Here is a 24,134-nt window from a genome sequence, read left to right as displayed (position 1 = left end):
GATAACAGGTCTCTCTCTCCACAGAGCTGGCATCGCTCTCCCAGCAAACAGGCAGTTCTGAAAACTCACAGAGCACAACTCTCGAAGTTCGCAAAGTACAAAAACCTTGCCTTCCCACATTCTTTAATAAGTTATTCCTTCCTTCCTGTTCTATTTTTAGTTGTACTTTCTTCCCTCCCCATTAGCTGCTGGCATCAGAAGCAGCAGGAAACCTGGACATCCAGTTCACTGTTACAACTACCTGCCTACCAAAGGCACCCGCGTGCATACTGCACCAGTGAAAAGAGAGAACAGCAAAACATGAGATCAATTCCAGTTCAGTTTACTGGTCACAGGGAGGAGAGAAGGGAGGAGGCAGGGGAGTTACCTGACTTTCTGATCCAGCTCCCACCATTCAGTAGAGCCTATCGCTACAACCCGTCTCAGGGCAGTTCGTCAATCTGCTGAGACTGATGAAGCAGAGCCTGTTAAAACAGCATCCCACCCACAATGCATATGGCAGCTGGGATAGGAAATCTGACTAAATTGCCTGGATGCCCCGACTGCACCACATCACACAGCACATTGCTGAAAGCCCAGTGTCTGCACCCTAGCACAGGTAGCTGGATGCAGGCTGAGATGCCTGCTTTACCCAGGCAGCACACAAGCCCTCCTTGTGCGCATTGAGCTTCACTCAGGGTTAAAACAGGACCCTGAGAACTGCTCAAAGCCTCCTCCAAAGAATATTTTATCACTGAAGATGAAAGGTTCCCAAGATGCAAATTTAAATTTCTTGTGCTTTGTTACAACAAGGAGAGATGTACAGGAACATTCTCATGAGATATAGCGTACTGCAGTCAGGTGGTACCACTGCTTGTGGAAAGAAAAAGCTATGCACAGCAAAGTTTTGCCTGCTTCGGGAAGACATGAGGAGCCCTTTCCCAAAGGTTTTAATACTAACAGTGATTGCTGTCTCTCTAAATCCTCTGGTCCTCATGCATTACTTATCCAGCATCATTCTGGGAACTCCCTATTAAAACTCCACACATCAGCATGAATGATGGCTGCAGGATTGGGCCCACCACAGTGAGACTACGTACACACTTGCGGATTTTGCCACAGCTGCATTTTCTTTCAAGTCCTCCCCATTTTCACCTCTCCAGCCTGCAGTTCACCACAGATCAAATATTGCAACTAAGCCACATTTAGAAACACTGACTGATTTCAAAGAGATCACTGGGTCTGAACTGACAGGGTCTGGCAACAATATGTCCGTGTCCTCTTTGGCTAGCTTGGTGCACCCTCATTTCCACATCACTTTCCCCTCCTCGCAGTGACAAAAGTCAGGCATCCAAAAGGAATAAAGGAAAAGAAAAGCTGACAGGCTAGAGGCAAGGGATGCATGGAAAGTTAACAAGAATCATTTTCTCAATGCAAGGAAGAAAACAGCATGGAGCACATACATCCTGCGTGCACATGGATGCCAAGGAGAGTCTTTAATATGAATGACTGGGGAGGGGAGGAAAAGAAAGAAGGATGGGGAAAAAAAACTCAGATGTTAAATGTTATCCAATTAAGCTTAAAATAAACAGCCCAGAGAGATGGAATCTTGATACTGGGGTATCACATTCTGTGAGGAATCTCAGACATTTGTTCACAACGTGGCACAAACAGCCCAGCAGCGGCCGCTGGTGACAGCTGAAGGTGGGCAGGCAGGAGGGGAAGGATGGGAAATTGAGAGAGTTGCAGGCCCTTTCCCACTCCCCATTCTCTTCCATGGTGGAGGGGGAAGGGGGAAGAGGAGGCGGGTGGTTTAGGGCATTTTCTCTGCCTTCCCCACACGTCCCAGCATAGGCAGCTCTCCCACAGCAAAGGTGACATCACTTGGTAGCACTACTGACCTTCAGATAGCAACCAAAAAAAAAAAATGTTTCTATTACCTGACAACTGACAATGACATCCAAATGTGCCTGACGTCTCAGTCTGAATCTCAGTCTGAGTCCCGCCAACTGAGACTGCACGTGCACCACAGCAGGGCAGGCTAAGGCAGGGCGGGAGGGAGGCCAGTGCGCGGAGAGGTGACGTGATCACAGATGTGTGAGGGTGGGAGGAGGCAGCTATGGGAGCCCCCGGCAGGTTTGCAGGCCTGGACGGCCCTGGAGAAAAAACAATAGAAAAAACTGTCAGTCGGATCTAAGTTTGAAGGGACAGAGGAGGCATCATCAGGGGAAACAGGCGAGGTGGGGACTGGCTGCCTAACGCACAACACACTTGGTCTGAACCCCTCTCTGGGTCCTGCTGAGGCTGGTGGGCTCAAGCCGGGTGGGGGAAGAGCAAGAAGAGACCTGGGGGACCATGAACCGGGGCTTGGGGCCCATGAGGGGCACAAAGAGGGACAAAACATTGGGGAGCAGCCAGCCTTGCAATGGAGCAGAGCTGGAGGTGGCAGACATCACCACCAGCACTTGCTCAGGGACCAAATCAAAAGGGGGATTAATGTTTATGGCTGTGGTAATGCATTGAGCTGACACAAAACTGGACAGGCTTTCTGCTGAGCCGGCGCTGAAGCCGGTTCCACACACCAGCCTGGACAAAGTGCAGTGACTTAGAGCTCAAATGGCTTCAGAGAGGTGCCAGGAGCCAAGCTCCCAGAAGGAAGCATTGGCGGCTGCTGTGCTGCCTTCCTGCTTGAGCTGCAGTCAGTTGTGCGTTTTGCGGGCTGCTTCCCTGTCGAGCCTGTAAAGGAGGGAGCAACCTTTTTCCTGGTAGCTAAAAGACGATATTGTAACCTCCAAGAGAATTATTTCTTTTAACCCCTCTAGGAATCACCTGCCATTTAAAAGCTGAGTTTTCTCCTGCTCTGCTGGAAATGCTCTCTCCCACTGGCACTAGTCCAAACTGAGTTCTGTGGCTTTGAAAAACTAAGATAGAAGTCTTAAATACTGATATACACCTGCACAAATACAGCTACACACAAGCATACACAGACACACACAGAGAATCAGGTAGGAACCACATTTTTGGCTGGTGCAGATGAGCAGTTTAAAGGGAAGAATCCACCAGGAATCCCACCCCCTTCATTTAAAACTATGTGTGCAGCTTAATTATGAAATAAAGGGTAGCTACTGATCAAGGGCAGTTTCTAAATGAAGCTGTGCGGTGGAGTGGTCACCATTAAAAGCTGGCATTTGCCAACAGTTACCACACAGTGGCAGATCAGAAACCACAGTTTCCCCCTGTATTTAGATCAGGAAATATGTGTGTTAACTATGGGGTAACTTATGGCAAATGCTCTTATTTTTTTTAATGGTGGCCATTCTGTCTGTGCATGAGTGTGCACCTTGAGAACATGTGCAAGCACCATGGCAGCAAGGAGGAGTATTTATCTGTGCTCCTGCCACCCATAGAAAAGCAGTATTTTCCAAGGGAATCTACAATGTGGCAGCAAGGAGTAATGTTTATCCATGCTCCCTCTAAGCTTAAAAAAACAGCATTTTCTGTGGAAGACTCTCCACCTTGAGAGTCCTGATTCGGAAACTAGGTCTGCATGTTGATCTCACAGCTACACGTGTGAGGCAAACACGGATACTTCATCCTTGGCACAGCATCCAGCCCTCCAGTCTGCAAGGACTGCATCTGATTTTGTCGTTTATCTTAAATGGCTAAGAGACCACCAGTGCAAAACATTTGTGTGAAGCTTTTGCCAAAACCACAAGTGAAGAGCCTAAATTCCCTGTGTAAATACTTGAGTTTCAAGCATCAAGGATAAAATCTGTGCTCTTTTGTGAGGACTGGTTTTAAATAGAAGTCTCTGTGGCTTATGGGACGAGGAACGATTTTTTATTGGGGGGGTGGGGCTTCAGTTGCTTGCTTTTATAACTGCTTGATCTCCTTGAAAGTACTACACAAGTAGGTAATGATAACTACTACCCAGATCATGCCTATGCCCCATTATGGGCAGAACTGTGTGCCAGGCATGTGGAAACTGATGTTAGACATGGATTTCTACATGTATATGAACAACTCTACTGCCACCTCAAAATGTATGCATAACAAGATTGTTTTTTTCATGGAATAAGCAAAAAGTAAGAAAAATTCCCTCTAATGACTTAACAGTTGTATCTTACATTCCTAATATTAAAAAAAAAAAAAACAACTAGGCTAGTATACACAATGTTGTACTTGTCCTTGCTGGGAAAGTTTTGAGCTTTAAATCATCAGAGTAGGGCCACAGGGCAGCTACATCTCAGGTTACATCAAGACATGCCTGTGGCCCCACCATGACCAAGGGCACAGGGCCTGCAGTCACTCAGCCCTCTGTACATCATGGTGCCATATTCCAGGTTTTGATGGAGCTCATCACACAGAGGAACTATACAAAGCCCATCAAGTGTAACATCAACCGCAACTACATGGGGTTTTAATACAGAGGTGCATGTGTCCTAGTGCCCAACACTACTCTGAGAGCTATATCTTCTGCTCTAGTCCTGGTGGATCCCACCTTTCCATTGGCAATGAATTAGATACAAATCTGCACAGCCCTGAGGCGCCTGAGAAGATGATACGAGTTCACCAAGTGGGTACAGGGAGGCCCTCCCTGCTCTTACCTAGTATGTTTCCTGTAGTGTAGAAAGGAAATTAAGATTTCAGATGGGTTTCTGAACATCTGGGCAAAGGGATCCTGTAAGAGCCTTCTAACAGAGGCACTGGGGGAAAGCCAGCAATCTGCTTTAACAAGGTGCCTAACAAATTTATGGAAAGGGCTATTATGAACCAGCTGCCAGTGAATGGATGGAACTGAACATGTCACTCAGGTCTTTTTCTGTCTACATGAAGAAATCTAAAAAGTGCTAACTTAGAGTCAGAAAGGAAAGGTTTGGTAAGGGAGAAGAAGAACGGACAAAAAGAGACTCTGGTAGATGCTCTGGGTGCTAACCTCCTCATCATGGGGCTGCCAGAAAAGGAGGCTGAGTGTGCCTCTACAAGCAACATAAAAACAGGTGACTCCTTCTCTTTACTGTCACTTTAGGTTTGCTTCTTTGTCACAAATAACTGGACAGTCCTACAGAATCAGATCAAGCGGCAAATCATGGCAAGGGAAATCATGTCCACTGGCCTTGGGAAAAGGCAGCGAAGTTGGATCTAGATGATCTTTAAGGTCCCTTCCAATCCTAGCCATTCTATGATTCTATGATCATTAGGTGTGTGATACCTCTTCACAGCTATAGAAAGAATAACAGTGATGCCCAGAAATGCTCAGCTTGTGTTTGCTAGGAACACGCCCATATTTTACCTCTCTGGCTCCTCTTTTGTGGGATTTTTCCTCATGAAGACTTTATTTAAGACTGAAAATTAAGACAGGTGCTCTACTGTTCTTCAACTTCAAAGCTACACGTGATGGACAAACACAAAAGGAACAAACAGATAAAAAGATAAACAGGTAACAGGTAGACAGACAGCCAGTATCCTAAGGTAGTACTGCTCAATCCACAAAGTCCCAAGTGAGGGAGGGGAGCCAGTCTCTGGAATCTTATGGCCAATTGGCCACATCATGTTGCACACAGTTTTAAAAAAGAAAACACTCCTGAAAGCCCCTGGCTTCCACAAGGGGCACAGAACAATGGTAACCACCACTCAGGTAAAGCAGACTGCAAAAACTGTGCTGCAACCTTAAGAGGCAAATATCTAATTTGGGTGGGGTAAGCAGGCACACGTGCTGCTCCATGTGGCTCGGACATCACTGACACGATGTGTAAGGTTCAATTTTCCTTGTGGGTCAGCACTGGGAAATCACTCACCTGCACTGCAGATCTCAATTATATATTCTGCTTTCATCCTGCAAGGATATGAAGGGGAATTTTGCATGTAGCGTGAGTGTGAAACATGCATAGGGACTGTCACTATGTAAAGAAAATATCTGCATTGCTGATGGTAAAGGACGATTCTGTCCTTACACTTCAAACCAGCTTGGCACGCATACAGTGCCTGTACATGACAGTAGCTCACAGTTAAATTGACTCCCCAGCACTGCTAAGAGTTTTGGGTCTTTTTTCTCTGATATTTTTAAACTTGCAAAGAAGAAAATAAGGTAAATTGGACACGATCCCAGAAGATGGAAATGAGCATAAGAGCCTAGATGAACATGACAAAAGCCACAATCAAGGCATAAATTGCATCCTTTTGTTGTCCCTCTCCCTGACCCTAGGCATGACTGGCCATATGATATGGTATATGTAAAACGCCACGCTCCTCTGGCACATCTGCAGAAAAGTCCCTGAGTAAAGCACAAAGATGGAGCCACAAGCAGCATTCACAATGTCCCATCTCAGCATGTTCAGACCAGGGGACCCGATCCCAATTGAAGTGATCTTTCTTTAAGTCTCATGTCTTGTGTAAATGCAGCCACACATAGCTGGTGTGTCCCTGGGGCTGCTGTTTGCCTGGCTGACGGGGTGCCTGGGTGTGTACCTGTGCAGTCAGACAGGCAAGTGCACGGACAGACGTATAAGCCACTTAATGGGGCACAAACCAAGTTTTTCTGTCTCTCTCTCTGTGCCTGTCTAGTGATGGAAAATCAATCAATAGCTGGTTAGAGAATAAAGCTCAGCTCCATTATTAAAAAACCTTATTTCAATAAAAGGAAAAACATCTGTTCAAACAGGGCACAGCTACAAATGCAGAGCGCAGGCTGCAGTCTCATCCCTGCCCTGTGACCACCATGTTCAGGGAGAGTACTGCAGATGTTTTGAGACGCGTTTTACATGTATCACTGCAGCAGCTTTGAACAGACACATCCAAAAGTGAAATATCTATCTACTAATCTTTCCAACAGACGTTTTTTTTCAGGCTTTTCCTAAAACAAGTTGTCTCATCTCTATTATGCTCTCCCATATGGACTGTTCCCACCTGACAGTATTATCTTTCTGATGTGTCTTTCTGTACAGACACTAAACATGATAAAGCAAACACGCACATACACAGGTGTATGCACACACAGAGTGTACAAAGACATAGATGCACATACATTTCCAACAGCAACTAGCAGAGCTATGCATGCAAACCCTGCAAGTGGTGGACCTGCACAGTATCCCCCAAGAAAGGCAGAAAGACTCAGTGGCACAGGCAGACACACTACTATTCACACTCATGCCTGGATTCCAGCACTCAGCCAGACACACTTGCACACCAGCCTTCACCTCCTCCCCCAGCACACACACACAGCAGCTTTGGAGCAGTTCCCCAACACCAACTTAGGATGCTAAGACTAAAACTTTGCTCGAGCTGGAAATGGAAAGGCTACACTGAGGAAAGGAGAGCAAGGAGGGATTTCTTGCTGTATTTTGCTCAGGCAATTTTTATTTTTTTTTGGCAGACAAGGATTCCCTTTGAATTTATACATTTCTTTCTCCCAAGAATTTTGAATTATAATGCATAAATGAGTCATAGATCAAGAACAGCAATGTGGTGAGCAAGAAGGAGAAGGAGTGTGAGTGAGGGGCACTGGCACAGAAATTTGACAGTACCCCAACTCCCCCCCTTCCTCCCCCCATGCCAAGACATTAATTCTCACAAGTCGGAGAAAATTACTATGCATGAATGCAAAAAGCATGATCAGGAGTAATTAACATGGCTTCATATGCAAATTTTATTAATGCAGAAGTACAAAGTCATTATGCAAATGAAACTTACGTCAACTCTCTTGACAAATATTCATCTCTAAAGCTCAAGTTTCTGCCTTCTAATTTTTTTTTTTAATTTTTTGGTGCAAAACCAGAAAAAAAAAGAAAAAAAAAGAAAAAAAAAGAAAAAAAAAGAAAAAAAAAGAAAAAAAAAGAAAAAAAAAGAAAAAAAAAGAAAAAAAAAGAAAAAAAAAAAAGTGACAGGGACTGTTTGACAAGTTTGCAAAGTTGTTTTTCAACCGGAGAAATTTATTCTTGCATTGTTGATATATTTTTTGTTGTTGTTGTTGGCAGGTACACGACAGCTCATGGAGGAGAGCGGGAGGATGGGGGACGCGGGCTAACAGCAGCAGGCAGCCAATCAAAACGCCAGCGGCTGTAATGAGCGCGATTGATGACTGTTTGGCTTTACTGCAGGGTAATGAACTAGAATCCAGTCTGAGGAGGAAAAAATATGAATATTCATGAAGCTGTGCTCCTGCCTTTGATGATTAAAGAAATTTTTAATATTCAAATAAGCGCTTGCCAAGTGATTAACAAAGAACAAGCACGCAGGAATATGGAAATGGAGCTGTGGAAGATTTGGGAGTCACAGTCTGTGCAGAAAAGACAGCACAAAATTTCATAAACAAGATAGGCAGATAACCCAATTCAAATCTGAGCAAATAAAAGGGGGGGAAAAATCCCCTTCTTTTTCACCAGTTTGGATATTGTATCAGTCACTCTGTTTTAGAGTGCAAAGGAGAATAAAAGCAACTGATGCAAGAAGATGAGGGGAAAAAATGAAAACTCTGAGAAACCAAACCCAGCAATTACTAAGTCAGAATCCTAGGCGAGAAACCGATAGGAAAATGATGGCTAAATCCATCCTCTGCTGTGGGCTACTGCTTTTCCAAAGTGGGACCTGCCTGATGCTGAGAGCCTACCAGGTACCGAGAACTGCCAACTTGTCGTATACAACAGACGGGAGTCAAAAGTGTGCCAGAATAACTGAGACTGGTCCCTGCTGTCAAATCCCTTTCCTCAGCTAGAAGGTGAATCATGGGGCTTGACCACTGTCTGGGAGAGGAGAGAGTGCAACAGAAAGAAAAATATTATTGCCAGAGAAAAACAAGGAAACAACAAAAAAAGTGCAGAAGGTGGGTACAAGGAGGTCTCAGCTGCCCACTCTGGTAATCAGTTGGTAAGAAATGTGTTTTCCGTGTCTAAGTCAGAAAGGTCCTCCACTCCCCACAGGTTTCTAAGGATGCAAAAATCCAGCCACGTTACAAAATGTCTGATAAGTTCAGGCTCTCACAGTTTAATAGCTTCACTAAGGATTCACACTGAAGCACATAATAACAATATTAGCTGCTAAAATGACTTTGCAGTTAAAATACATCTAATTAGAGGCCAGCAATACAGGGGTTTTTTTGCTTTTTTGGAAAACCAGTTAACTTCAAGGCTACTTATAACAGAATGAAATGTGATTGAGCTCTTTCTGTTACTGAAAAAAATGAACAGTAAAGATGACTTCAAAATCTTAGGGCACTGGAAAACGGACTCACCTTCTTTGTTATTAGATCCTGGGGTTTCACAGGTCTGTTTGGCTTTTCTGCAGATCTTTAAAACCTCTGGTTAATTATTTCCTATTTTAAATTCTAAAGAAAGCATAGCCTGGGTAGGATTTAATAATTAGCTGGTGTCTTCAGAATGTAACATTTCAAGTCTACGTTCAGAAGTAATAATAATAACAGCACAAGGAGATTGCTACAAAATGCACAAAATGGCCATGACCAGAACCTTTGGAGCTGCCGTGAAAACACACCATGGAGCTAATGGGATTCTTCCCCCCATATCTGCTCCATTTTTGGAGATACAAAAATACCCACTACTGAAGTACTACAGAAAAGAAAGCTGTTTTTTTTGGGGGTTGATGAGGGAAGCAACATTTAAACATAAGATAAGGTTAAGCACAATACAGGAGGATATTGCTGGGAGTCTTTCCTCTGAATAATGCCACGACCTTTCAGAGATGCCTGTTGTCTCTAGGTGTGTGTGGGCGGGTGAGGTGTGATATTACATAAGGCACAGGCGGCAGCGGCTGTGCACAACCGTGCCGACTAAAACGTTTGACTGTGAAACTCAGCTTTCCATTTCCTGGGCTCTTCATAGCTTGTGTCAGACCCTCAAACACTGTAAATGTTAGCCTTTGTCTATGAGATTCCTTGGCTTTATTTTAATCAATGCATTTTCTTTTTTAATGACAGAGCAGCAACCACCAGCTCATACAGTTGGTTGCTTTGAAGGCCTTCTTAAATGGCAGTTGAGTTCTACCATATAAATGTGAACACTTAATATTTCTGCCACATTTTATTCCTTTCTTTAAAACCATCTCATTTACATATTTCTAGAGAATAATGATACTTCTGCAGGGCAGGTGAACACACATTTCAGCATATGGATTCAATGGCAAAAAGTATTGAGTCAACATTGTAAAAATCACCCCCTAAATTTAAGTGGCTTGATTGAGCGTGCAGCTGTGGTTGCCTGTCAGTAGTTAGATGCTGTAATAATAATAACAACAACAATAATAATAACAATAATAATAATAATATGCCTTTCATTTCTCTAGTGCCTTCCATACAAAGATCTGGAAGCACTTTACAAAGACAAATAAACTGAGCTTGGAACACCCCGTGTGGTTAATAAATATCCTAATACAGCCAAATATCCTGTTTTGAGCACGCAGCTCTTCTCATTGTATAAAAATCCTCATTTTAGGTCATCCACATATTTGTGCATAGCATTTTGGAGGCTCAGACATCAAGAGCAGGCTATGGAGATTTTTACTTACCTAAGAGACCATGAAGTAGCCCACACTATGCCTGCAGGATTGACTATGCAGTGCCAAAACCCTTCTTTTAGGAGATGGGGGAGTGGGCTGTCACTGGATCTGCTCGGGGACCAGGGTGGGAGGCCTGTGGGGGCATTCAGGTGCCACACAGCAGCAGCACCTCTATGAGCTGGGGCCCTGAAGGATTTCTGCAGGACCATCCGTACCCCCTCCCACCTGATGCTCATCCAAACCTGCTCCCAGCCCCCTGACCATCCTTTGAACATGAAGCCATACAAAAATTTGAATTATCTTGGCTCACCCAAATTAAACACACAAGAAAAAGGACACCTGCCCACCCCAAGGCTGCATTCATTGCTTCTTCCCACCATGCCCTCTACCCATCCCACAGACACAAGGATTTGCCCCAGGATGACTGTATCCCTCTGCTATGAGACGAACCAGGAGTGACAGCAAGGGGAAAGAAAGGCAGGATTAGGCCTAAAATATCAGGAGGCATAAGTAAACACAGTGTACCAACAGATACAATATAAATATAGTATAGGAAAGCAGGTAATTTTCTTATCTCAGAAGGGTCATCTTGCAGACAGGCTCTGGGCTGGGAAGGGGGCCAGGGCTCTCACCCTAGGGCATGAGCCACCCAGGCTATGGCATGTCCTTTCCCAGAGCTGAGCTTTGCCCTTCCCACCCTCCGCCTCTATGGTCTGTTCAGCCCCAAAATGCTTTTAAGTAGAGCCCAGCTCTCACTCCAGGAGTGCAGAGTGCCATACACAATGCTGCCCTGATCTGAGCTGCAATGTCCAGAAGCTACTGCAATAAACTAACAAATAACAATAATCGCCCTGATTTGTAAAGTTTGTTTTCTGAAAGGCAAAAAGGGTTGACAATAAACAGTTCATCAATTTTCCCAAGTTTGTTCCCCAACTCTTGTAATTAAGTCCTGGGGCGTTTCAATGGTTGCAAAAATCCTTGTGGGGATTAAAATTTTTAGTCTTGATTACACCATGAATGTTTCTGTATACCAGCAAATATTCCTGATGTAACACAAATATATAACTGGCCCAGTGCATGATCACCGCAATTTAACAGGCCCTGAAGTTAATACAGGAATTCAGTGGATGAAAAGAGCTGTTTCCAAAGGACAAGATAATACATGCAGGCAGCTAGAGAGAAGAATACCACTACCGATAATCTGAGGGCTTGACCAGAGGAACACGGCCGAGTGGCTCAAAGGAAGGAAGTGATGGGATCAAGGAAAAAGCCCAGGTATGAAGGACTCTGTAGCACTGGTGGGCATCACCTCTGCCTTGGCCATTTGGGATTGAGCCATGCTCACAATGGCAGACACTGCACTGCACACATGTATCCACAAGGCAGAATGTGGCCTCTGAAAAAGACCACAGCAGGATTTGCTGCTTGGATAAGTATCCCTTCCTCTAAAGTTTGCCTTCTACTAGTATTTTCTATTTTTTTCCCTATTGCACATTAAAAAAAAAAAAAAGAAAAAAAAAAAAAAAAAAGAAGAAGAAAAGTTATAAAATTAGGCTGGATAAGCCTTCAGCAGCTCTTCTGCTGTTTGGCAGCAAAAACAATTCCTGGAAGGGGAGGTGACTTGGTGAACGAGAGACAGATGAAGTCACTCTGCCCCTCTGTGCCTCAGTCTCCCCATCTGTGAAAATCAGCTAATGACATCCACCTGATTTCATTAAACGTCCTGGAAACTAAAAAGACTCTGTTACAGCAATATATTAAGCAGCAGCACTGTTAACTGTTTCGCTGCTGGAAATGTGAAGGAGAACCACCAGGTGATGCTGATGGCCCTGCAAAGTACAGATGCACAAACTTAATATACAGACACAATCAGCTTTGGGAGAGAATCTCAGCTCCTGTGGGGTTTTTTTTGGCTGACCCCCTGCCAAAAGCAATGTAAGTGTAGGCATTTTGTAAGTGCTGGATTTCAATGTGAAAAATAGTCTACCTGCCTAGTGTGAATGCATGCATTACACTATAACAGTGTTTGGGAGGGGTCCAATTAACATGCACGTTTACAATTCGCAAATTTTCCCTTGTGCACAGTGCATGTTCACACTCAGCAGAGCATTTCACTAACGCCAAGCAAACTTAAACAAGCAAAAGAGGGCAAACAATCATAGCGGGGAGGGGGGGAGAAATAGAGATTTTTTAAATTAGGATTCCCTTTGAGTTTTGGATCTCTCAGGGAAAACCAATCCAGCTGCATGTGTACAAGTGGGCCCAAGTCTGATAACTGAATCTGTCAAATTAAATGAGTAGAGCAATCAACTGGAGATGGTAAAACAATGCACCAAATGACGGAAACCCTAAGGATCTAAAGCTCCAGTCCTCAATTTACTGGATACCCGCACAACTGAGTAAATAATGCTCTCTGAACAAAAAGAGGCCAGAAAATTAGCTAGCTTTTAAATAACAAGAGAAAGCAGCAACAAGGAATCTCATTCAGACTACAATGTAAGTTAAAAAGGGAAATAACAAGTCGACATTTCATTTGCACAAGGAAACATGTTGTGAACTTGCACCAAATCCTGCTGCTAAATAGCACAATGAAAAGTTTCACCCAAGCAGCATTTGGCCAACCACAAGAGCTCATTATATAGGCTAACTGAGCCTTGCACCAGGAGAGGTAAAACACAATACCAAAAGAACTCCTTACTTCTTTCAGTGTGACACAAACCTAAGAGCAAAGCAAACAACAAGAACCATTCTGCTACAGGACATTTTTTTCTGAGGCATTATTTCTCCTGGACCACATTTCCCTGTAACTCACAATTCACTCATTTATTTGTCAGTGGCCCATAGGATATTTCTTCATAAGATAAAAGCATGATATTAAAAAGAAGCATTTTATTATCAGATCTATTTGAAATGGAAGCTGACTATCCAGGAAAGTGTATTATAAAAAAACAATTGTACAAAATTGTACAAATCGAGGTGATATTGTACAAATCAAGATGAAGCAAAATGATTCCTTCAAACATCCATGGTCAGGATGAGGAAGTGATATTAAATTCATACTTATTACTCCAGTTAAATAAAGGCTACTGGGTTTTTGTTTTGTTTCTGATGAAAATGTCAATATACTCAAACAGCAGCTTATTGCTGTACATCACAGTCTAACCAAATCTTTCTACAACCTCTTGCATTAAAGTAAAATCTCTAAAATGTCACCAACTAAAAAACTGAACTAGCTTGTAATTAGTTCCAACAAAGTAGTCCTTTTAACCCTCATTTTCTAGATGTAGATGGCATTTCCAAAGTAAGCATTATGAACCTTCCTTAAGGACAAGTAGAATCAAATTGTAAAATCATAAGCAGTGATCTAGCAGTTTTTCCTCTAAGCAAGCCTTTTATTTCCCTGTAATAAATTCAAATCCAGTCTTCAGCCTCTTAATAGGTGATCAGAGAAAATATGCATGCACACCTAAAATGCTACAACAAACCTTATTTTTTAAATAACACTTCAATCTCTAATATAATAAAGACTGTTATAACACGTTAGCACTGGTATCATTATTCCTTATGATTCAATATTCTAATGACTGGCTGTAACAGAGGTTTATGTTCTGCTGAGGCTTATACCACTATTTAATGTAATTAAGCAAACTGGCAGCCCAATGCCTCTGTGGAAATACCATTTCTATTGCAGAGTATTCCCACTAGAAATTCAGAGGAATCGTAACATGAAAACTTTGATTCTGTTTATTTTTTCCCCTGCTCTGAAACTGATCTGGCATTTCTTGGACTTAGTAAAGTGGAAGAAGGAATTAATTTGGCTTCTGTAGACATGTTATTATTGACAATATTAATAATCTATGACAAATAGGCCATCCCTGCTCCTCTCTTTCAGCAGGCATTGCAGCTTACAACATCACTCTGCAGAACCCCAGAGCTGGACTTTCCTCATGCCGAGAGTTCTGCGAGTGTACTAGCAGTGGGGTTTTAAGTAAGCCATTAAAATGCTAATATTCAGCACGGGCCAGATCCCTGTTACCATTGAAAGCAGAACTAAAGCTCCTCTGGAGACAGAATAAGGCCCTTCCAATGTGATCAAAGAGTAAATACATGCAAAGCTCCGATGGGAAAAAGGATCTTTTTTTCTAATTTTAAAACCAAACAAGGAGAGTCCACCAGGCTCATAATCCATGTTACAGTCACATCTGAGATCACTGACATCTGGGATAACAGCAGTGAGGAGGATGGGTCCAGGCTAAAAAGTTGCCACCTGATGTCAAAAGAGAAGTGCTTCATACCCACCCAGGATTGCATCAAAATGGAGTTAGTTACCTTTTGGGCTACACTTCCCTCCACTTAACACAGTTCAACTGACAATAGCAGATGTACCATATATATATACATATATATATATATACACACACACACACGTATATATGCAAAAGGAGTTCAACCCCTTCAGCAGCCTTCACTCAAGCAAGAGGTTTATGGGGCCACCCAGGAGCTCAGGGTCAGGAGCAGAATTCAGCCCCAAAACCAAAGTTCACCCACTGCCTGTAACAGCAGAGCTCACAAGCTGACTTGGTTAAAATAAAGGCTTAGTTACCTCTCCCTCCCAGCTGTAAAGCTCTCTGTAGAGTGGAAAAAAAAACAACCAACACTGAAACAAAACCCACACCCATTTGTTGGGGGGAACAGGACAAGGAATGATAATGAGAAAAGGAAAATGTCTGGTTCCTATTATTGATATCTCCAGTGCTTTCACCTCCTCAAACAGCTCAAAGGAGGGCTTCTTGAACAGAAGTTCAGCTTTCCTTAATCTGGGCTTTTATATTGCCAGGATCTGGTTACGTTTTCTCCTTCTCCAGATTTTAATACTTTTATTTTATATCCTATTACCGGGGGGGGGGAGCGGGTGGAGGGTAGGGAAGGAGGAGAATCTCAGTGTCACTGTAAGAAAGAAGTCACCAGGTTTTGTGATCCAGCAGCTTCTTTGGCAGAGGGAACTGCTGGTTGGCATAATCCACTCGTTTGACAAAACTACTATTTCTGGGCACAGGCTCAAAAACAGGTAGGATGCAAACGCTGAGAAAAAAGGAAGTAAAAACAGCCAACAGATTTTTCACTACCAAGAACGCCAAGAGTAAACATGATTTATTTAGCTGTGTTTAACATGTTTCTTCTGCACTAGACTGCAGAAATCTGCTTGCATTTAGAACAGGAGGAGGAGGAGGCCAGGGGGAGGGAATGAAAAGGGAATCCATTACGGCACTCCGCTGGTACTTTCTGAATTTTTCAGTCACACAGTTTTATTGAGTACAAGTATTTTCGAGCCCAAAATATATTCATGTGTCAGAAGAAAGCAGCACTAATCTGCTGTTAATTAACAAGCTGCTGCTAACAAAAGATGAAGGACCCAATTCATACAAACAATATTTACGTGGGTGTCGCGTGATTTTGTCACAGAACTTTTCTTTTCTTCCTGCCCCCAACTCCCCTTCTTCCCCCTTCCTCTGTCTCTTCTTCAGCACACAGTTGCAGGGATGTAGCACAGAGGAGTCCCAGCTCCTCTTGGGATCAAAACCCATGGCAGCAATGAGGACACCCATCCTCACGCCAACGCAGTCAAACTTGGAAAAGATCTTGCCCAAGGCACCTGAATCCAGGGCTTCCATCTCCCTTTGCAGAGAAGGACCCTATGGAACACTCACAAGTGATGTTTCCTTAGATCCTTATTCAAGTATGAGGCAGAAACCATCTTCTGGCACCATGCCCATGGTGGCAATGCTGCCCAGGCTCCAGTAAGTGGCACAAAGCCTTCCATCCTCCATCCATCCTCACCAGCAGTGAAAGCTGTGAGAGGAGTCAGGCAAGATAACCCTCCCAACCCCCCGTGCCCTGCCCGTGATTTCACTTTTGTTTAATCCAACCATTCTGCCAAGGACTTTTGGGGAAGGAGAGATCTGGCTAAGAGCATGGAAAAACAGAAGCATTGGGGCTTATTAAAAAATATCAGTGCATACAGAAAACAGCAGGACTGTGAGACCATCAGCCCCAGAGGGCAGGCTCTCCCAGTGATAGCCCTGCTGCCGTCACCCACTACCTGCTTTAATTTTGCACAGGAGTGCTTGCAGCCTCATCCAGAGAGGTGCTGAGCATGACAGGTTGTCCCGAGCCCCTGCCGGACGCAGGCAGGCACTTAGGAAAATCAAGCCATTCACATCTTTTCTGCCTCATCTGAGAAATGAGAGGGCCTATCTGCAAATCTCCTGTGGCCGGTTTAAAGCTGGTGCTGGCAAAGACATGGGAGAGTTAAAACTGACAGCAACTCCCGGACTTGCTCCACTCCAAGGAACAAAGGTGGGATTTCAGGATTGGAGAAAGGGCTGACGATCTCCTGCACTTTACCCATCAAACCACACAGATCTGCCCCAGAGGAGGGCTACGGGGCATGGGGTTTAGGCTCTGCTCAGCACTGCCATGACACAGCTAGGGCTTGGAGAAGTGTACAGACCGGAGGGTGGAAACAGAAGTACTCAAGCATGATTTTGGAAGTGCCAAGGTTCTTCCATGATGGCACACTAGGGTGGTATTTATGCTAGCACAGTGCTCTACACATCCCTGTCAGTGTCTCACCCCGAAGGCCACAGCTTCCTCAGTAAGAGACAAACTCTGCTGGAGCATATGCACATCTGCCTCTTCATGTTTTCTCTCAGTTCCCTTACCCTGTTCCCCAAAGCATGCATTTTTCACTGCAAAAGTCACAGTCACAGGCTCAGCACATCCCCCAGGCACCCTTGCCAGCACCCAGCTCCACTTGCTGACCTCAGCTCTCACCCCACTGGGCTCCCTCCACCAGGACATGCCCCCCCCCAGAGAGGGACCTGCCATGAATGCAAACCAGCATCCACTCTTCCCACATCTTCCCCTCTTTGTGCATGTGCAGCCACCTTCGCCATTTCTAGACCAGCATTTAAATGAAGTCCTGGCCTGGGCTTTTTCAAAGACTTATTTTTTTAATTTATTTATTTTTGTTAACTGGTATTTGAAACACTGACATTTACCATTTGAAAAGCAAAGCGAACACATTTAAACAAGCATCTTAAAAGAGCTAATGAAAGAGAAACAGATCCATCTGTATTGCATTCTCCACCCACTATCACTCTAAAAAAATAAACCTTTCCAGAGAGCAGGGAAGTCTCCCAACAGGGAAGGCAACAGGAGTTGCCAAGCTTCCAGTGGAGGGAGTGAAGCCAACCCAGCCTCCAGTGCACCACCCCACCCAGGCAATGCCTGATGCAAGCAGCCGGTCACCTGGCACAAACGCTAGCCTGAGCATCAGCAAGGCTCCAGGACCACTGGAGACCTCATCAATCCAGCTCCTCAGTCTTTCCAACACAAGCAGGAGCCTCTGATAGGGGTCTCTCAGACACTGCTGCATCCATAACTTCCCCCTGCTTAAATATTTCTAATGAAAGTTAATTGTCAGGTAGGGAGCACTGAGGATTCAAAGTGTTTTTCCTCATCCACACAGCAGACACAGTAAGGATGAGGCCAATCCAAGATAATGCACCATCAAAAAAACCCTGACCTGAGGGATGGGTGCTTACAGTGGCCAGCAAAATGTCTTTCATTCCCGTGTGCTAGCACTGCTAAGAGAAAACTACCTTGTGCATCTCATTAAAGAAACAGCTCTGATCAGGTATCCTTGATCAACATTAAAATAAAAAATAAACTCCATAATCTTAAATGATGAACTTTGCACAATGAGGACAGCATCCTTTGGTAGACTCTAAGGGGCCTACAACGTGGGTTCCTGGGTTTTTTTAGGGGGGGTTGGGGATTACTGTTTTAACTTCTTTCTGCAAGAAGGCCCTGTACCATAAACATTAATCAAACACTGTATTCTGCCTTTTAGTCTTGAACAATTATGAGTACAGTTTTGTGATCTTTAGCCATATTTACTGATACTCAAAGGCAGATTCTATCTTGTTAGATTGTTATAAATGGGACCCCAGGGAATCAGCACACAGGCAGAGGCAGATGTGAGAGAGCCTTCTCAGAGCTCGGGTGTGCTTCAGTTTTCTACTGCTGAAATTAAGAACATTTTGGAGGAAAAAAAAACAACAAACAACCAAACAAAAAAACAAACAAACAAAAAAACTTTAGATTCCTCTGCCAGATCATTACAAAGAGCTGCCCATACACTAAATAAATAAATAAATAAATTCCATTTTGCTGAAGTCTTAAGTTTTTCTAAGGTTAAATGTTAAATTTCCAAGTGTGGTTTATATGTGCCAGCCACTTGTATGCACAAAAGTTTCAGAGACAGACACAGAAAAGGTTTCTGGTTATAAACCATTAAAAGAAAGAAACCCACAAATTCTATCTCATTCTCTCCTAGTTAAAGCGATTGTTTCTGCTCCAGACCTCTTTCATAATACCATAAAAGAGAGGCATGTTTCCAACACTAGATTTGAAAAGCTGTCACGTTACAGGTAAACTTTTTATCTGCTATAGATAAACAGCATACATTTTTATTTCCAAAGCAACAGCTCTGGAGAAACATTTAAACAAGAATTTAAGAGCTTTGTGGTAAAGCCACAGATAGGAGTCTCAGACAGCTACTGGATGTGAGCTTCTTTTCTTTCTTGCTGTCTTTAATTCTTTAAAATTAGACTTCTAGGAGCAAAGTAACCAAGATGCATGGTGCAAATGGACCTCTAGGCTTGCTTTTATTTCTAGCTAATTAAAAAAAAAAAAAAGTATAAACTGAAACACCAGCCTGAATTTCTAGCTATACATCCCCACCTTTTTATTTTCTTGGGGCTCACAATCGAATACTTTTAAGAAGTTAATTGTGTCACAATTAGTAACACATTAGTCCTGTGATATTTTTAATAGCAACCTAGGTTTTTCCCCAAGGCACTTAAAAATGGCAGGCTTGGCTATACTCTCCTTTTTTAAAAACTCCCATGCACTTTCTTCTTCAAAAACCTCCCACATGCATTTCACTTGGTCTGAAAATACCAGCATAGATCTTAATCCTGCCAACACTTACAGACATGCTTAACTTTCTGCACATCAGTAATCCTGCTGACTGTATGAGGACTGTTGGCATAACTACAGTTTGGTGCAGGCAAACGATGAAATCCTGCCTTCACTAAAGCCAATGGCAAAACCCCCACTGACGTCAATAAGGTTATGCTCCGATATCCAGTTTGTTGCAGGACTGGGACCATCCTCATTTTGAGGTACTTTCCCATACTCATTGGGGTTTTTTGTCTCCTTTTTTCTTCCTGCTCTTTCTCCCCCTCACCTCCCACACTCACTCTTGTGGGGCCCCATATTGAGACCACTTGAAAACTTCTGCCTTTCAAATCCCTCTGTGAGGGAAACCCCCTCGCTGCGTAGGGAGACATCCTTTGCAGGTAAAGCTGAAAGAAACTATTTTGCCCCGCTGCCGCATGTGTTTGAGTAAACTAATTAAAACCTGGAACTTAGGTTCCAAATGATGCCAAGAAGCAGTCGTTAATACAAGCTGAAGTGAAGTGGGAAGCTCCAGACGTTTAAAACTAGCTGAAGGGAAAAGAAAAAAAAACAAACAGGGAGAAAATAAAAGAAAACGAGGGAAAGGATTTTTTTTTATCATTTTACTGTGAAGTCAACTCGGTGCAGATTGGATGGCATGGGGTTAAAATGAACTGGGGATGGGGGGATTCTGTAAAGTGAGGGGTAAAAGCAGGGAAGGGGGAAGCAGCGACAGCCGGCTCGGAAGGCCGGAGCGCTGCAGTGCTCTGAAGAGCCGGCAGAAGTGAGCAAACCAGCTGAACTGCTTGCAGAATTAATCAGTAACAAAGAGGCTGGAGCTGTTGGCGGGCTTCAGCCCTTGAACCTGGACTCTGCTCTATAAATTTCAACTTGGAATAGCTCTCTACTTGTTGAAAGACAGGTTGGCTCCAGGCCAAGCCATAGGGGAAAGAAAGAAAGAAAGGGGAAAAAAAAAAAAAGGGGGGGGGGGAAATCTTTCTTGCTCGGGAAACTTCCCTTCAGTTTCTAAGTCTTTTTATGAGCTAGTAATAAGGCACTCTGGAAAACGGGAAACGAAAAGCTGGTATTGAAAGGAAAAAATGAGCCAGTAGTTGGTTTATTAAAGAAAATAAAACAAGTAGGTGCTAAATTCAAATCTGGGTTTTGCCTGTGTTCAAGTACATCCGCTACAATAGCATACTTCAGAGTGCCTCGCCAGTAATTCAAAGGAGACTTTTACAGTTACATCAGCTGGCTACAGGTTTCACTCTGAAAATAATAAATGTCTTAAAAGAACAAGAGGGCTGTTTAATCCCTGTCTGCAGTCTCATCTTGTTCTCTCCTCCCCCACCACTCCACCTTGTTTAAATGACCATTACAAAAGCAGCGTGGTATAAAAAATATGTTGAGCCATAATTTATTCAGCAGCATCTCTTTCCTTTTTTATTTTTCTCCTCTTCAAACAGGGGAGTGCAGAAGAACTGATGCTCTCCTCATCCTCTGCTCATTGCCAAGGCAGTTGCAGCCACAAACACCTTGCCACCACGGGTGCTTTCCCGGCATGAGCACACAAGAAGTGGGCTGGGGCAGAGTGAGGGGCTGGAGTGAGGAGTGGGGGAGCTGTCAAAGTGGGAAGAAAGAAGGCAAACGTCTATTCAGAGGCCAGACATGCTGAGCAAGGTCAGCTGCAGAGACACAGCCCCTTGCAGCAGCTATGCAATTACATCCAAAGTCTGCACAGCACTGAGAGTCCCACAACCTGCATGCAAGGGCTGGACCAAAGGATCTAAGGCAGCTGGATGAAGGTGTAAAATGATTTTAATTGCTCTTCTGAGATGCTGAAGGGTAGATGAGATGCTCTTTAGCTAGAGCAGGGGGCTGATGCTCTATATTGCTTGCAAGGATATGTGCAGATAAAATACCCTAATGAGAGAGTGGAGAGAGAAATATCATAAGTGCCAGCCATGATCAAAAGGTGAAATAAAATATCAAAATAAAATGCAGCCTAATCAGAGTGTGGAGGACAGGGGTACACAATCTCTTCACCAAAAGTGGCTGTTAAGGTAAATTAGATTAATCACTCCCACCTCCCTTCCTCCCCAAACTCCCTTGTTTTTTAATGAAGGGGCTTACTACAGTAAAGCTGAACCCTGTTCAAGGCTGGTGGACATTTACAGCTGTATGTGTAACATGCCTGTGACAGACACACGTCCTGTACTTCCACTTTCCAAGAAAACCGGGATCTGCAACTTGGTAGGTCTTTTCCATCTGCAGCTTTTATGACCCTGCTGAGGGACCAGCAAGCAGGGTCCTCCTTTTCTCACTCAAGAAATAAACTACTAAATGCCGGAAGAAAGAGCAAGTTTAAGAGCTGTTGGGCTTAACAGTGGTTTGTGCTGATCACGCTCGAATCTTTCTGCAGGGGCACACATGCAAAGAGGAAAAAACAACAACCGCGAAGTAACCACTTCACATCTGCCATTAAGATTATTAAACTCCTTACAAGTGGTGTCTACCCCACCTTCCCCACTACACACAAACATACACACACCCCAAGCTCTCCAACATGGCAACTAGGAGCCAAGACAGGTCTCCTCTCCCGCTGCAGCAACTGCATTCGTTCCTGTTAAGGGGTTAACGATTCGTTTCCACTACTTCTCTGGAGAAAACCTACAATGAAAACATTGGCTCACAAAAGCATTCTCACTGCCAGAATGCCACAGCGCAAGTGAAAAGTCCGTTTTGTTTTCATTACATCTCTGGGATTTCCGGCTTAACTCCTGAGTTTAGACACCAAATCCCTAGATACCCCACCCACCCACTTTTTCTTTTTTTTTTTCTTTTTTTCTTTAATAACATTTATACTGCAGAGCCCACCAATTACCATTCGGAGGGTGGGAGAGAACAGGGAGAAGGAACCATGCTGAAAAGGATGCTCTCACTGGAGTGAGCGAGTGCATGTGTGCTTCCCAAGCTGAGAGCTACCCAGTTTCTCTGCGCTTCCAGGGTTGTCTGCTGAGAAATATAGCTTATTTCTGTACCTGGCTTCTCTCCTCTATTTCTCACCCTCTGGGCTCCCATCTTCCCACTCGGCCACAGAAGCCAGCGCTGAAACTCAGCCCCACATCTATGCCCTTTGAAGTTATGTGACATGACACAGAAATCCAAGCCTTTCTTGTACAAAAAAGTATGATTACTTCACAGGGTTTTTTTTTTTCTCCAGTTATGATAGAAAAATGTTCCAGTCTCCAAAAAAACCTAGAAAGGTTCAACCTTTATGTCACAGCCGATTTGGTCACTGTGTATAGGCAGCACAGTTCAAACACGGTCTGAGAAAGAAAAACAATCTATGAAAAAGACATGAAGGGAGGCAGCCTCATGCTACAGCAGCACTTCTGTCCTGCTGAAGCAAAAGAACCATTTCTGTGCCTTTGCATATTTATTCACCGCATCACAGCAACATCGACTTTTTCTATCTGAAGGGAGCTTTTCTGCTTCATAGTACTTCTGTGCAACCGGCTTTCCTTCAGCTACATCCCAGTGCAAAATTTGCCTGTGTACACACATAAACTCCTGTTTTGCAGTCAATACGCCACTGAGCACAAGCCTATTGCTATTAGTCACATCCACACAAATGCCAAAGCAGTCTATAGGATGATTGGCCACTACTTTGACTTTGATCCTAACAGTTGCTCACAGAACTGTAAAGAAAAATGAGTAATGACTGGCTGACCAGAGCCTTTTCATCATTTACCATTAGTGGTGTCTAAAATATCTACTAATCTTTCCATGCTAATAAGAGATACACACATGGTTTCTGGTCTCCCACATATGGCCCAAGTAATTTCACAACAGGGCTGATATTAAAGGCAAAAAAAAACACTGCTGGGTGACAGTTTCACTGGGTTCTACCTCTGAGTAAGTCCAGAGTCCTCCCATTGAATTAAAAGAGGGTAACGGCAGTGCCAAACTGGTGCAAATAAGCAAGTTTTGCCCTTACAGAGGGATTCCTGATATGAAACCACACTGGAGCAAGAAAACTCTGGCCATGTGTACTGAATGAACTTCTTAAATCCCCTCTCATCAGCCTGCAAAATGGCACTTCTGTCAAAATGGTTTCACCTAGCGTTGTCACATGTAAAACCAAAGATGACTGTAACTAAAAGAGACTAGAGAGAGAGAAGATAACAGCATCGAGCTCCCTGGGTGTTTGGGGGCAGGTGCCCGCTTGCACCACCCCATCCATCCAGCTGGTTTCAGGGGAGTTACCCAGATGAAAGCAGGGTGGGGTGACCCCGATCCCCCAGTGCCAATCCAGCACCAGCACCTACCATCTCGGCCTCGTGGGAATCCAGCTAACCACACACAGAGTGCAGAAAATCATTTTCAAAAACAGGATGGTGAAAGGAACAAAACAAAACAAAACAAAACAAAAAACGCATAGGGAGAATCGAGGGCATAATATTCCTCAGAGGTGATTTGTTGTTTGTTGTTTTGCTTTTTTGTGTGTGCCTGATCTTAAAACTCGTTATGATTAATTTCACACTTGATTCCGGGGGATGCCGGGCAAGGCTCAGCGCCCCGCGGGGCCGGCCCCGCGCAGGACACGGCGGAGGGGGGGG

General features: G+C 43.8%; 1 protein-coding gene across 4 annotated transcripts in view; it reads right to left on the bottom strand.

Moving 5' to 3' along the window:
* BCL11B (B-cell CLL/lymphoma 11B (zinc finger protein)) overlaps nt 1–24,134 on the bottom strand; it is a 92,269-nt gene that overhangs the window by 47,167 nt on the left and 20,968 nt on the right. For 2 of the 4 annotated variants that reach the window (XM_009998019.1, XM_009998020.1), the window contains exon 3: nt 1,920–2,135. The exons of the other annotated variants lie outside the window; for them this stretch is intronic. In XM_009998019.1, the coding sequence (XP_009996321.1) occupies nt 1,920–2,135 (216 nt within the window). The remainder of the gene's footprint in view (nt 1–1,919; nt 2,136–24,134) is intronic. 4 annotated transcript variants of the gene reach the window in all.

Source organism: Chaetura pelagica, unplaced genomic scaffold (assembly GCF_000747805.2).
Source record: "Chaetura pelagica isolate M959 unplaced genomic scaffold, ChaPel_1.0 scaffold354, whole genome shotgun sequence".
Classification (NCBI taxonomy): Eukaryota; Metazoa; Chordata; class Aves; order Apodiformes; family Apodidae; genus Chaetura; species Chaetura pelagica.
The sequence above is the reverse complement of the archived record's forward strand: the minus strand, read 5'-3'. Positions and strand labels throughout refer to the sequence as shown.